This window comes from Corvus moneduloides, chromosome 4, assembly GCF_009650955.1.
Source record: "Corvus moneduloides isolate bCorMon1 chromosome 4, bCorMon1.pri, whole genome shotgun sequence".
Taxonomy (NCBI): domain Eukaryota; kingdom Metazoa; phylum Chordata; class Aves; order Passeriformes; family Corvidae; genus Corvus; species Corvus moneduloides.
Genome location: NC_045479.1, coordinates 22,674,392 through 22,687,664, shown reverse-complemented (window position 1 = coordinate 22,687,664; position 13,273 = coordinate 22,674,392). Strand labels below are relative to the sequence as shown.

The window sequence follows — 13,273 nt, the reverse complement described above, 5'->3', positions numbered from 1 at the left end:
GTTCCATGTGCTGTGAGAGCCACCAGTGTAGGGTGGAAATTTCTTTGGTGTAATGAATGCCCCAGGCTGGTTTTTTTTTGTGGAAGGGATAATACTGGACTTCCTGGTTGGTGTGGGGAACATCATTCACACTGCTTTGTGTCCATTCCCATTTGCTAAGAAGTTGCTCATCGATACATTTGTTATCAGCGGGCAAATTGTGGGATTGCCTGTGGAGAGGGTTAATGCATGCTGGAGACTGCGGTTCCCTGGCAGCCTTTGCTCATCCAAGTGCTGGTGCCCATGGCCCTTCCCTCCCCAGCTTCTCCACCCCCTGTCCTTTCTGGCTCTGGTTCTCTTCCAGCTCCTTGCCAAGCTGTTTCAGCGCTCTTAACTGGGAACAAAACTAACCTGGCAATAAAAAGTGAGTAATTTTTTTTTCCTGGGATACGTGCTGAAAGGGCTCAGTGGTGGGCAGGCTGACAGGGGAGAGAGGGCAGGAGTGCACAGCTGGAGGTGGGATGGTGACAGCTCCAGCCAGAGCCCCTCTGAAGCTGCAGCTGAGAACTGGGAAGGAAGACTGTGTTAGAAGGGGCTGGGAAAGGGACCCTGCTGCAGCAGCGTTTTTTTTTGGTCTGTGAGAAGAGGAGGGGGGGGAAAACCAGCCCATTATTAATTAATTAATTAGTCTCATGCTCCTAAGCAGCAGCCTTGTATGGTAAGCCCTTTCTCTCGTCTGTGTACAGCCAGGGAGCAGTGCTTTGCTTCCTGTGCCGGAGCCGGGTGTGATGTTTGCATCCCTGACAGGAGGCTGTGACCTGGGGTGTAGGAGGAGACAGCTTGGTCCCTGCATTCCCCTCACTCAGAAGGATCCCTTTCATACAGAGAGCTGAGGGTGGGCAGCAGCTCTAGATTCGTGCCAGGCTCTTCACAGATCCCAGCTCCAAACATTTTTGCTGTTTACGGAAGGGATTAGGTTAGTGCAGAGAGCAAACAGTCGTAGCCTGGAATGCTCTGGTCTTCACAAACAGGTTAATTGCCTCCATTAGCTGCAAGCCAGTTGCTTCAAGGATTCATAAAATTAGTTCAGTGAAGACATATGTATTAGAAACCCCATTCCACTAATAGGCTTATACTCGCATCTATCCCAGTGATTTGGGGGTTAGCAGAGTTCAAAGGCATTTTTAAGAGATTGTTTGATGTTTATATGCTGTACCATTTCTCTGCACCTTTTTGTGATGCTGATGACTCACAGTAGGGTTATGGATAGCACAGACCAGTTGCCCTGTGGCAGTTTGCCACATCTGTACAGAAATTGTACTGGTTTAACTTTTCCAGGAGTATAATTTTTATTTGGCTGGTCAGGCTTTACTATCTATGCATATTGTGGCGTACCGATACAGAAGAGAGCTGGAGCTCCATTGCTGTAAGGCTCCTTTCATATGCCTCTACTTACACCCGTTTTTCTGATGAGCAAAACAAAACCACTCCTTCACAGAACAGACTGATCTTTGGCAGTTTTATGGAAGCAGGAGGCCTTTGTGTGCATTTCTGGTGTTCGCTCCTGGTGCTCCAGTGCCGTGATCTTGGATCACCACCTGCTGTCTGCTGAAAGAATTCATCCTGTGTCACATTTGCTGAACCACGTTGCTCCTTGTTGAGTTGTCATCCCCAGCTCCCACCCTTCCTCAAGGTACCAGCACATGTGGTTACTCATCGTTCCTCCGCTTAGCTTGGAGCTGCAAAAGTTCATTAATTAACTTAAAGCTGCATAAGCTCTTAGAAGTGTGTCCCCATTAGGGATTTTTCACTGCTTGAACTAAATTGTTTTTTAAACAAAATGTGGGATGGGTTTGTACTGAGCTGTGTAGGCAAACCCCTGACTTAAGGAAGAAAGTTAGCACCTGCAAGTACACGACTGGACCTTTGCAGGGCTGAGAATAAGGGCCTGAAAGCAGAGTGGGTAACCATATCGTTCTTGTGCCCTGAGGGCTTGGGTGCTCATGAATCAGATGCCAACATTTTGCAAGGGGGCAGCTGCTTTGAATTCCTGCCTGATGTGAATGAATTATTTCTGTGGGAACAGAGCAACAGAATGAATAGAAAACACAGGAATTGCTGCTTTTCTTTGAACTATAGTTACCATATATTGTGCTGAAGTATTATCTTTTTTTTTTTAAGGTGATTGTGTTAATTACACTGTTTCACTTGCACTGAACAGCCTTTCCCAGTTTGAGCATGGGATGGCAGCTATCGTGGCTGGTGCATGGCAGCACAAACTGGCAGAGCAAGTCAGTTAATCTGGAACTGCCAAAATTACTCCTGCAACCAAATGTCCCTCACACTCACCCCCTGGAGACTGCCAGCCTGATGCATTGTAGCCAACAGAGGTGTCTGTCTGCTCCTGAACATTGATTAAAAATTATTTCATACCATCACAGAAGTTTAAGATGGCAATAGCTTTTGTGAGGAGCTGCAACCAGGTTTTCTTAGTCCTGTGATGGCATCCTGGTGTAAGTTTGGGGATGGTGACTGCTCTTGGGCATGTCTATATCGATTTTTTGTTGCATTTTAGTTAACTTTTTAGACATCTTCATGAGCTAAAACAAGCAGGACTGGCATTGCAGTGAGGTATGTTGTCAAGATCGGATAGACAAAATACTTTCTGTCGAGTCTATCCTCCTAAGTACTTACCTTTACTCAGAAATTTAAGGGTTTCTCCATGCTCTCTGTACCTCCTGAGAAGTGTGAGAAGCAGCACCCCTGACTGCAGAATTTTACGTGGTGGTTTAGAAGCAGGGGAAGGAGTTCAGGTTCTATGTTTGAAGATTAATGGGGTTTTTGTGTGTGTGTGTGTTCTGTGTTAGTCCTTGAAAATATGAAGTGTTGTGTAAATGTTGAAATTTGGTAGAATAACAGAAGAGGTAGAATCTCCTCTGGGTTTGGAGGATATCAGTATGCTGTGAAACCTGCAGAGATCTCATCAGGAGTCCTTTTCTGTAGACACTAGTGGAAACAGGGAAAAAAGTAATTCTAAAGCATCAAAGGAAATTAAAATTACAAAAAAAAAAATCAGACAGGAAATGTGTCCATAATCATATGAAGAGAAAAATAATTTGAGATACACATATTCCATGGGATGATGAAACCTGGACAAATATAATGATGATAGATCTCCAGATAACCTGAGACATTAAATGAAGGATACATTTGTAATAAAAGATACGATTTTTGCATCTTAGTGTGATTTGAGGAGTGGGGGAGTGACAGTGGTATTAAAAACATTTTATTCTGTACCAGAAATCCTTCTTTAAAAAATCTTAGGAAGGTCAGAGAGGAGCAATAAATAAAGTTACCAGGATATTTTGGCTTGAGAGATGTGATTAAACTCAAAATAAATATGTATTATCAAAATGCCACAAGCAACAGAGGAGAGAGTAAGCATTTTTCATTCTTCAAACATTTATAGGTAATTGAAGAAGGGAGAGAAAATATTTAAAAGGTTGAAATGCATTTAAACTGGAAGGAACAGTATTAACTGAGGGGTAAAAACATTGAAAATAAGATTATATGAGGTTCATGGGCTGGCATTTTAAGTAGTCTGAAAGTGAGGTTGAACAGAATGCTGGACTATGTCCTTTGGGGAGCAGCCCTGCACTGTTGAGAGGATGGCAGAATAGGTTTTGTTTGGGGCTAATCAGCATTCTTTTCCTCTGACCTGGGATGCTGCTGGCTTGGAAATCTAGCTTGTTCTGAGAAGACTGAAAATAGTTTCTGCTCCTCCATTTTTCCTGTGGAAAAAATTTTAATTGAGAAGAAATTCAGTTTCCTATTTAGCTCCTATTTGAAGCTCCTATAAGAAAGGAGCAGACAATGTGGGCTGTACAGAAGAACGCAGACCATTAAATGCAATGAAATACTGTAATCAGAAGAGCTTGGAAAGGAGACAGTATGTGGACAGAATGGAGCTGTCATGTAAACAGTCTGAATAGGTGAGCAAGAGGATTGCTGATACCTGGTTTGCAGTGGGATGGCCATCGTTCTGCCTGTCCTGCCTCCTGTTTTAGAACTCGCTCTGCAGATCTTGATGATGGGGTTAGGTCGAGTTAGAAGTGGCTTGCTTGGAGGCTGAGAATAGCAAAGGAATGAGCAGAGCCAGAGGGCTGGTGGAGCTGCCCTCCTTTTTTAGGGGGAAACAAAAACCCTGTCCTGCTTCCAGAAAATGTGCTTGGTGCGTGGAAAAACCTCCGCAGAGCTGCGAGCATGCGACGCAAGGCTGCCACTGCTTGAGGGAGTGCGTGCAAGGAGCTGAGCACTGGCCACGGCTGGCATGCTTGCCTGAATTTTTCTTTCTCAGATAAGGCTGCAGAGTTTGTGTTCCTGCAGGCAGCAAGGCTGGACTTGAAACCGCCCGTTCTTCAGCATGGGCCAAGGCTGCAGCTCGGCTCTGCTAAGTGGTATTGAATGCCCTTCCCTCTCCTTCTCCCCAGCTGCGGGAGCGCGTGGCCACGTGGCCCCCAGGGGAGGCAGACCAGATAGACTAATGTCAGAGCAAATTTGGGATTCAGCCAGTGTCTGAATGACCCGGTGCTGGCTGGAGGTGCACTGCGTTTATCATTGTTTCCTCCGCCCGGAAGGGAAAGCTGCAGGTAGGCTGATAAAGGGGCTGAAAGGTTTGTCCGGCTTCTTTGGAGGTCCGTCAGCCCCTGCATGCTCTCTGCTGAAAGGCTGCTTGGTAATTCCCACTCTGCCTTTCCTGTCCATGGGATAAGGTCTGTTTTGCTTTTACTCCATTGATTTAAGCATGCTGGTGTCAGAATAGCCTCGAGCACCTCCAGGCTTTGTGGGGGAGGACCCAGGGCTGGAACAGCAGCCAAAATTTAAAATCAGGATTAGTCCATTGACACACACATAAATCAAACAGCCCTCCTATCATAAATCTTTTCTGTGGATTTTTTTTCTGCTGCGGCAGTGAAAGCAGTAGGAGCAGTGCAGCAGCCTGGGCTTCCCAGGGCTGGGCTTCAATGTCAAGGCTGTTCTCCTTCACCCCGGGTGGCTGAATGCAGCTCCCCCCTTGGTGAGATCCCTGCAGAGGCTGCAGGGCTGCATGCTTTTTTGTTTGCTTCTTGTGGTTTTCTGACATGGTGGGGTAGCATTTTTATTGTCTTCTGGGGATATCTTTTGCATGGTCAGTTCTCTGTTTCTGAGTCATCTGCTTGGTGTTAGCGACATCTAAAACAGCGCTAAAAGCTTCTAAAAAGTCCACTATCCAAGAGGTCTCTGTGGGATACCCTAAGATGAGGGAGGAGTGGGTAATTAATGCCTTGTGTGATTGTAGAGATGCTCAGCATTGGGAAAGAGTGACTGTGCTCCTGGCTTGCTATCTCAGCTTGTTTCCTTAGAGCTCTTTGGTGTCTCCTGCATGGCTAGCAAGAAGCAAATGGGATATTCCAGCAACAGATACCTGGGCACCTGTGCTCTGTACTCAGTGCTGCCAGGGCAAAGGAGGGGGCTTCTTCGCAGATGGATTTAAAAAACTGTACTTTTCAGCACTGTAACATAACAGAGAAGTGTGCTCTGAACCATACGATGTGCTTGCGTGTGGGCTTGCTTGTGAGCAGTGAGGGTCAGGCTGGAGGAGATGGACACAGTTATTGTACTTTTAGGGATGTTGAGTAACCCTGTTCTTCTGTATTTCCTTCTCATTTCCAATGTTTGAGTGCCTCTTCCCTTTTCTGAAATAACACCTTTCTGTGTGTAAAGCTTTGTATGAGATCACAGGGGTATGCAATCTGCAAACCCCGTAATTTGTTCGCTATATGCCACCCAGTAGCAAGAAAATTGCCCTGAAAAGATTAAGGAAACAGTGTCATGGCTCAGAGGAGCAAGGCATGCGCTTTTTGATAGGAGAGATAATAGAAGCCTGTGGAATACTATGGTGACAGTGAGTGGGATATTCACACCAACGTGTGTGTTGTTTCTTAGGCTGATGTTTTGATCTATCTTCTGTAGTATAAAGCTGTTTTCTCCTTTTTCCTTTCTTAAGGGTAACCAGGAGCCAGCAGCAACTCCTGATGCAATGGTGCAGCCATTCACCACAATCCCATTTCCGCCACCCCCACAGAATGGGATTCCCACAGAGTATGGGGTGCCACACACTCAGGACTATGCAGGCCAGACCAGCGAGCACAATCTGACACTCTACGGAAGCACGCAGCCTCATGGAGAGCAGAGCACGAACACGGCCAGCACGCAGAACGGATCTCTTGCAGTAAGTGCACAAGGGTGCCCAGCCAGAACAGCACAGTGCTCTGGGGAAAAGCAGCCACTGATTAGATTGCTGTTTCTCAAGTGTGCAGCAAACCAGCAGCAGGCTTGAAAGGGGAGAATTATAAACAAAACATGGCTTCTGACCTTCCATTACGGGGTTTCCCTTTTTGCATGTTCCCCTTGTAAATTGGTGCCTGCAGAGAGCAGTAGGACTTGAAATCAGCGATCATGGTGGTTTTACCGTGGTGGCATTGTCCAAAGACAGTCTCTTACAAAAGTGTTAATTACTTTGCGTTAATTGGCGAATGGTTCAAATAGATGTGATGGAGGCAAATTCTAGAGGGTTGACAGTACAAAGAATTAGGGTTAGCACATGCATTTTAGGTGTAATCCCAATGTGGTTTTGTTTTCAGGAAGGTAGCAGAGTAGAAAATTACTTTTTGTTGACTTTCTGAAGACAGCAGTGAGCTTCAGGGAGCAAAGACAGGAGATGAGCTCTCAACTACTGGTCATCCATTTACCAAACCAAGATTTTCATCATCTTATATTTTTTTCTTTCTTCTTTCCATGGCCTGGAACTGGCACTGGGCAACATGCTGGCAGATTATCCCAGGAAAAGCTTTATCCACCCCTTAAGCCACTTGTTAAGACTTAACTTCCTAATAAAGAGCCTTATGGTGAGAGCCTTCGGCGCTCAGGGGCGGATTTAATCTGTTAATGCTTTCAGTTTTACTTGTAGTTGGTGTTTGGCTTGTAGAGATTATTTTCTTTCCCTGGTAAGTACTGAATGAATTCAGTGCCAACAGTTGGAAGAACTGATAGTGCCAACTCAAGTGTTCATGGTTCCTGGTGTGTGCCTCTGCTCCTTCTGCAGTGGGCAGTGGCTGCACGCTTGGCGCCGTCGGTCATGACTTTGATAAGATATCTTTGATTTCTTCCTGGGAATGCCGCAATTAGGCATCTTGAAGAAGAAAAAGAGTACAAACTTTCTGAGGCACGTTGGTAGGGTGTGAAAGGAACTTAGGGTGCCTTGCTTGGCAAAAAAAAGTAGATAAGAAAAGACCAGGCAGGAAATAAAACTTAGAGCTGGTGCAGAAATTAACAGTGTTCAGAAATGCAAGTCATCGTTTTAGCACCAGATTGTCCGATACTGTTCCAACACATGAGATTTGGGTTGCCTGTCTCCAGCAAACAACTATCTCAGGCACTGCCGGTTGGATGAGGAAGCTGGAAACAGGGAATAAAACAGGGCAGTGGCTTTCCCCGTGTGTTTTTGCTGTTCCCATCCTTGTCCAGAGCTTAAGAGCATTTCTTTCTAATGGAAATGATGTGAGCCTTGACCTTGGATATAAGCTCTTGCCAGCCTTCCTTCTCCTCTTCCATATTAGGAGCCATCTCTGTGGCTCTGCAGGGCCGAGCTCTGTGTTTCATCAACTAATGCTGGCTCCAAGGAGCCCACAGGCTGTGGCTAGCCTGTGAGGAGGGACTGGGAGCCCATCTGTGCGGGGGGGAGTGTTGCTGGGAGACTGCTGGCAGGCAGTGGTATTGCCAGGAGTCTGTGGAGGGAGCCTGACTGGCAGGGGGTTATCCAAGAAACAGGCTGAATAACACACAGCACTTGTACTGGCTGTTGGAAACAGGTGTGCATGTCTGGAGTGACTGTTTGATGTGGTTAAAGACGTGCAAGCTGAGCATGCAGAGTCAGGCTTGTGGCCGTAGCTGGCTGGGAAAGGGTAAGGACACACACAAGGGCGTTGCTGTGGCTGCTATGGCTGGGACTGGACAAACCCAGAGGTTCCCAGATGGTGGCACACGAAGAAATCTGTGGGAGCAGGGGGAAAGGTGCCTCAACCAGCGGCTTTTCACATGCTAGACTTCCACATCCACTGCATCCTGGATCTTCCAAGTCCCTTTATCTTTCTGTCTAGGACTCCTTCTCTATGAAATTATTTTGATTCTGTGGGCTGCCTTAGGGTGTAATTCCCTGTAACTTTTCTCCTCCTCAGTACGCCAGTTAATGATGCAGGAACTAGGGGAAGCAAGAAGGCTCAGTAGTTACTCAAGTTAAAGCATGCTATTAAAATACAGCAGAAGAGATTGGTTATTTCGTCTTAAACATCTACAGCTAATGTCAAGCATCTTGTCCATCTCATGTGCTGGCTATTACTTGACACACATGTTCAGTCCATGTGGACTAGACTGTTACGCTTTAAGGCATCTTCTCCTTTAACCATTTTATCATCTTGCTCAAACAGCAGTGCTAACTTTAACAGAGCAAAAAGTCATCAGGGTGAGGTATGAGCCATCCCTCCCATTACTGCTACTGACAAGCACAGCTGCTATCACGTGTGTGAAGGCGATACCCCAGACTCAACAGCCAGTGGATTTTTTAGCTGCTGATTTGAAGCCTGTGCTCCTATGGGATGATTCAGAAATTCCTTCATTCGGACAGATAAGTTCCCTGCTTGCTTTTAAGAACAAGGCCTGTGATTGGTTCTCTTGGCAGGACAGAGGGAGATAGCAAAAGGTGTGGTCAGATGGCGGGGCTTTCCTGCTTTTCAGGCTGATAGCCTTTAGGAAAATTGCAAAAGGACATGGGGTGGCTTAAAGATCCCTCATGGAAAGGGGGCTTGATCTTGTTGGTAAGATGTTACACAGCAATGTAATGTGGTCTGTAACAGGGTCCTTAATGCACAGGGTAGGAGCACCTTTTCATAGAAACTTGGCTAGCTCTGGTGGGCAAGTGAGCTGGAATGACTTGAGATTAGTGGTGGTGTCTGAGTTAATAGACAGTGCTCTGGGAGCCTGAGGTCAAAGATCAGCAGTGAACTTACGTAAAATAAACTTTGAGAGTCAAAGTCCATGCCTTCCTACACAGTCTAAAACCCTGAACAAAGGGGAATAACTGGTTGGTGTCACCAGCTAAGGACGAGCTCAGTTATGGAGGTCTGAATGTAGTGGAAAGCATTCAGAGGTCTCAGGACTGGGGCATGGAAAAGAAATTGGCACAGTAGGTGGTGTCATACAAACAGCTTCATTTTTTGGAATCTCTATTTTAGGATCAAGTCTCATCTATGGGGCTTTGTTTCTTGCCTGGCATGTGGCAAGACGACCTCTCTGTCTGCATGTCCAAGCATCTGTCCTTTATGTTGATACTGTCCCAAAGCACAGCTGAAAGACCTGGATTAAAAACAGGCTGAGGTACAGGACCATATTTGGCCTACTTGGTCTGCCTGTTGCAGCCCTTCTCTTAAACAGTTGACACTCAGCATTTCACTTATGGTGCTGGGTTGCCTAGTTTCTTCCCCCTTCCCCCTTCTTGGTTTACTTTAGTGCTCTTATCCCTAATAGAAACACCCAGCACAGTTAGCTGCAAGGGGAGATGCTAATTAGGCTGCAGTACCTCTGGCAGCTGAGCTGATCTAAGAGATTCACTGCTGTCAGAAAGGAGAGATCTGGCTCCAAGCGCAAACTCCCACTCCTATTTTACTGTCTCTGGCATTCCTTACGTGAGCCACTTTAATTCACTGACCTGGCAGAAAGCTGTCCAATTCTTTTGCTGGGTTAATGAATTAGAGAGCTCTTGGAGGGATCCAGCAAATGCTGTTGTTGCAAGGTAAGCGTGTGGAGAGCATGGCCAGAAGCCGAGAGCAATTGTCAGCTCTCTGCATCTCCTGGTACTCTACCCGCAGAGGGAAGATTAATCATCTGCTGAACTAAAAAGGCTTGCTTGATAGTAAATGCAATGCACTTAATGCTGCAAGCTGATTATTCAACTTGTTTCTCTTGTTAATGTCAGAGGGAAGAATTTGTATGTCTGTATAAATTATGGAATGCAGCTGGAGGTATAGAAGTAGAGGAATAAGTTTATGTAAATTACTTCGCATGAAAATGGCAGGTGCTGCCGCCTTGGTGTTACGTTGTCATGAACCAGTATAAAGCATTATTTAATTACAGAGCATCGTGTCTTGGCTTCTTGATGTGCTGTACTGAAACGTATTTAACTCATCTGCTGTACCACAAAGGGATATTGACTTTCAAATTCTCAAAGGAGACACGTTTGTGGTGGAGGGCCCATATGTGTCATGTTCAGAAGCAAGACAGGGAAGGTGCTTGGTCATCTGGCTGTGCCCTGTACATCTAGCAAGGGCTTAGAAAGAAGAGAGCCAACAGCACCAAAGATTCCTCAACTGACTTTTGCAACACATGGATGGTGTTGAAATGATGACTTCCCCTTGGGTATTTCTTGCCCAGAACTGAATTTGCAGAATTTTCCTCTGTAATTACTTTTCATCCCTTTAGTAATTAAAGCAATTGCTCATGTGAGGTATTTCAGGTGAAGAATATGTTTAATGAATATCCTCAGTTATTTTCTGATACTGCTGAGCAGGTAGACATGAGGAAGAACTAGCTTCAAATAAGTAGTTTGCTGCTGATTGTTTGGCCACCTCAGCTTAGAAATTGCTGTCTTGAGGTTGCAAACCCTGACATTTAACATCAGGAGTTTGCTTTGATTATGAGGCAGATTGTCAGCACTTGCAGACTTGTGTCTAGTGAGGCAGATTTAAAAATGAGAAATGGGAAATAAATCAGCAAACATCATTACGTTAGCGTATATAGCTGTGGTACTTCGGTGTATCTCTCGAAGGTTATAGCAGATCTAGCAGAAGTACAGGGAAGGATAAAAGTGATGATGAAAGGGATGTAGCAGGTTCTTTATGAGAAGAAATGAAATCTTCACTTAGGGAAAGAGCTGTCACGAATGAAGGCATATGACAAGTACATAGAATATTGAATGGTAAGGCAACTAAAATATGGAGCTTTCCCATTTTCACTTACTAAGATGCACATGGGAAATAATTGGGTGCCATGTATGGAAAAAAAGCAGGGTTTACTACTAATTTTTCCCATATAATGAAGAAATTAGCGTTGCAGCTCTTGTCCACAGGATCCTTTGCAAGTTGAGACATCAGCTATCTTAGTTTGCTGGAGAAAAGTCACTGAGCATTTGCCTTGTTCTTACATCCTTCCAACAGATGCCACAGATTTGGCTGCTGTTAGAAAGAAGATAATGGGCTGGATGGATCTTAAATCTGTCACTGTGTGGCTGTTCTTCTGCCACTGTCAATGGAGCAGTCTGGGAGTGACCACGAGCTTGGGAGATCTTGCTGTCTCCTTCACCTTGTCAGGGCATCCCTGTTTTGTGAAGAATGGGCTGGAAAGGTCTGACAATGTGACCAGCAGAGCAGACCTTTCAAGGGGCTCCATTTCACCACTTCATTGAAAAGGAAAAGAAAAAGAAAAAAGCACTAAAGAATCCTGTTAGAAATATCCATCTTTGGATTGAACATGTAACTGGACACGTCAGAGGAGTTGTGCAGGATAGGTAACAATGCTTCTTATGTGCTTTCCTATGTTAGGTTTGTGTTCTGTGAGGTATGTCTTTAATGAGGAAATTGAATAAAATGACTTAAGCTTCTGAAAATAGGTAACTAACAAAAAATATATATCATAAAAAATATACACTAAATTCACCTGACTGTGTGGAAAATAGTGAAAAGCCTCGTAGAAGTGAATTGGTATGTCCTTAGAATTTTTTCGTCTGTTTTTTTAGCATACAGAATATTTTGGATAATAGTTAATTGTGCCTGTAAGGAGCCCCCAATTTTTTTTTTTTTTTTTTTAATATAACACTGCTGGCATCTCTGAAAAACCAAGTACATGGATATAGTTGTAAAATTACATTTACCGCTGTTGAAAGGTGATAATTAGCCCTAAGGTCTTGTGTCTGCTGAACAAGTGTTGAAGCAGCTGAAGTTCCCATGCCATTTGCTCTGGGATGTGTAGGACCTCAGTCCTACTTTAGCAGAGTATGGTGAGGCACAAGGTGGATTTTGTGTCTAGGGCCTAATTCTTCACTTGTTTTTCCACCAAACCTGCTCAGTGGGTATCTGTTCATTGGTGGGTGACTGGTTGTTTTGACACAGATTCTTCACTAGAAGTTGCAGAGATTTTTCCACATTGTCTGTACTCTGCTTTATGGTGGGAAGATTGCTGTCTCCCAGTCATAGCCTTTTGTCCTTGTCGCCACAGTTCTTCAAGCTCTTGATCCAAACAAACTTGGGTGTTTGGTTTTGGCTTTTTTTGGATTCAAGACGGATCTAGGAGCAGTGGAGTGAGCACAGTCTGTCTGCTAGATTTTATAAGCCACCCAAATCCCCTTTTAAATATAGTTATTAGTTACAGTTTGTGTTTTGTAAATATTTTCTTTGCAGTGATTTATGGCTCTTAACCTCCTCATTATGATTCATAACATTTTGGACCACTTGCTTCCTGGGGGGGAGAGAATGGGGGGTTGTTTTTTGTTTGTCTGTAACTTCGATCTGAAGTGGTTCCAGTCCTAGAAGCAAGTGGGAGATGGAAACAGAATGTGCTGGGTATTAATAATCTCTGTGCTGGTCCCTTGTACCAGTGCTTGTCTGGCTCACCGTGGAGGCATCCCTCTGTCTAGCCATTCAGATGGAGATCTGCTTGGAGCTGAGGTGGTGCTGGAGCCCCTGCCTCCCTGCTGCTGAGGGGAAATCTTCAGCAACAGATTGTTCATCACCTGCATTAGGATAGAGGAGACCTGTTAAGAGGTGGGAAGGTGGTTGTAGAGCTGCCCCCAAACCTGTCGGAACATCCTTGTGTTGCCAGGCATCCTCCCCTTTTACATGTGTATATGTGCACGAGTATAATCTGTGCTTCTCTTTGCAGCTGCCTCTTCTTGCCTAGGGTTTTCCTGCTGCTGGCAGGTGTTAGAGAGGAGCTGACCTGTGGGCACAGGCAGCAAGGAGTTAAAAGTGAAGCACATGCTTTGCTGTCCTGAGTTCTGATGTGTTTCTCAGTGACCTTGAGCAGAGCTCTAAGCTCGTGTGTGCAGGCATGAATGGCATTATCACCTGCATCAGTATATATTACACAGGCTGTGCTGAGGAGGTGCAGTGAGTGCAGTACTGTTCCTAAATGTGAGACCTTTGCTGCA

At 45.1% G+C, this 13,273-nt stretch overlaps 1 protein-coding gene across 18 annotated transcripts in view; it reads left to right on the top strand.

Moving 5' to 3' along the window:
- The window catches only part of RBFOX2 (RNA binding fox-1 homolog 2), a 179,400-nt gene that overhangs the window by 105,026 nt on the left and 61,101 nt on the right, over nt 1-13,273 (top strand). For all 18 annotated transcript variants that reach the window (XM_032107747.1, XM_032107755.1, XM_032107751.1 and 15 more), the window contains one exon: nt 6,026-6,250. In XM_032107747.1, coding sequence (XP_031963638.1) covers nt 6,026-6,250 — 225 coding nt within the window. The remainder of the gene's footprint in view (nt 1-6,025; nt 6,251-13,273) is intronic.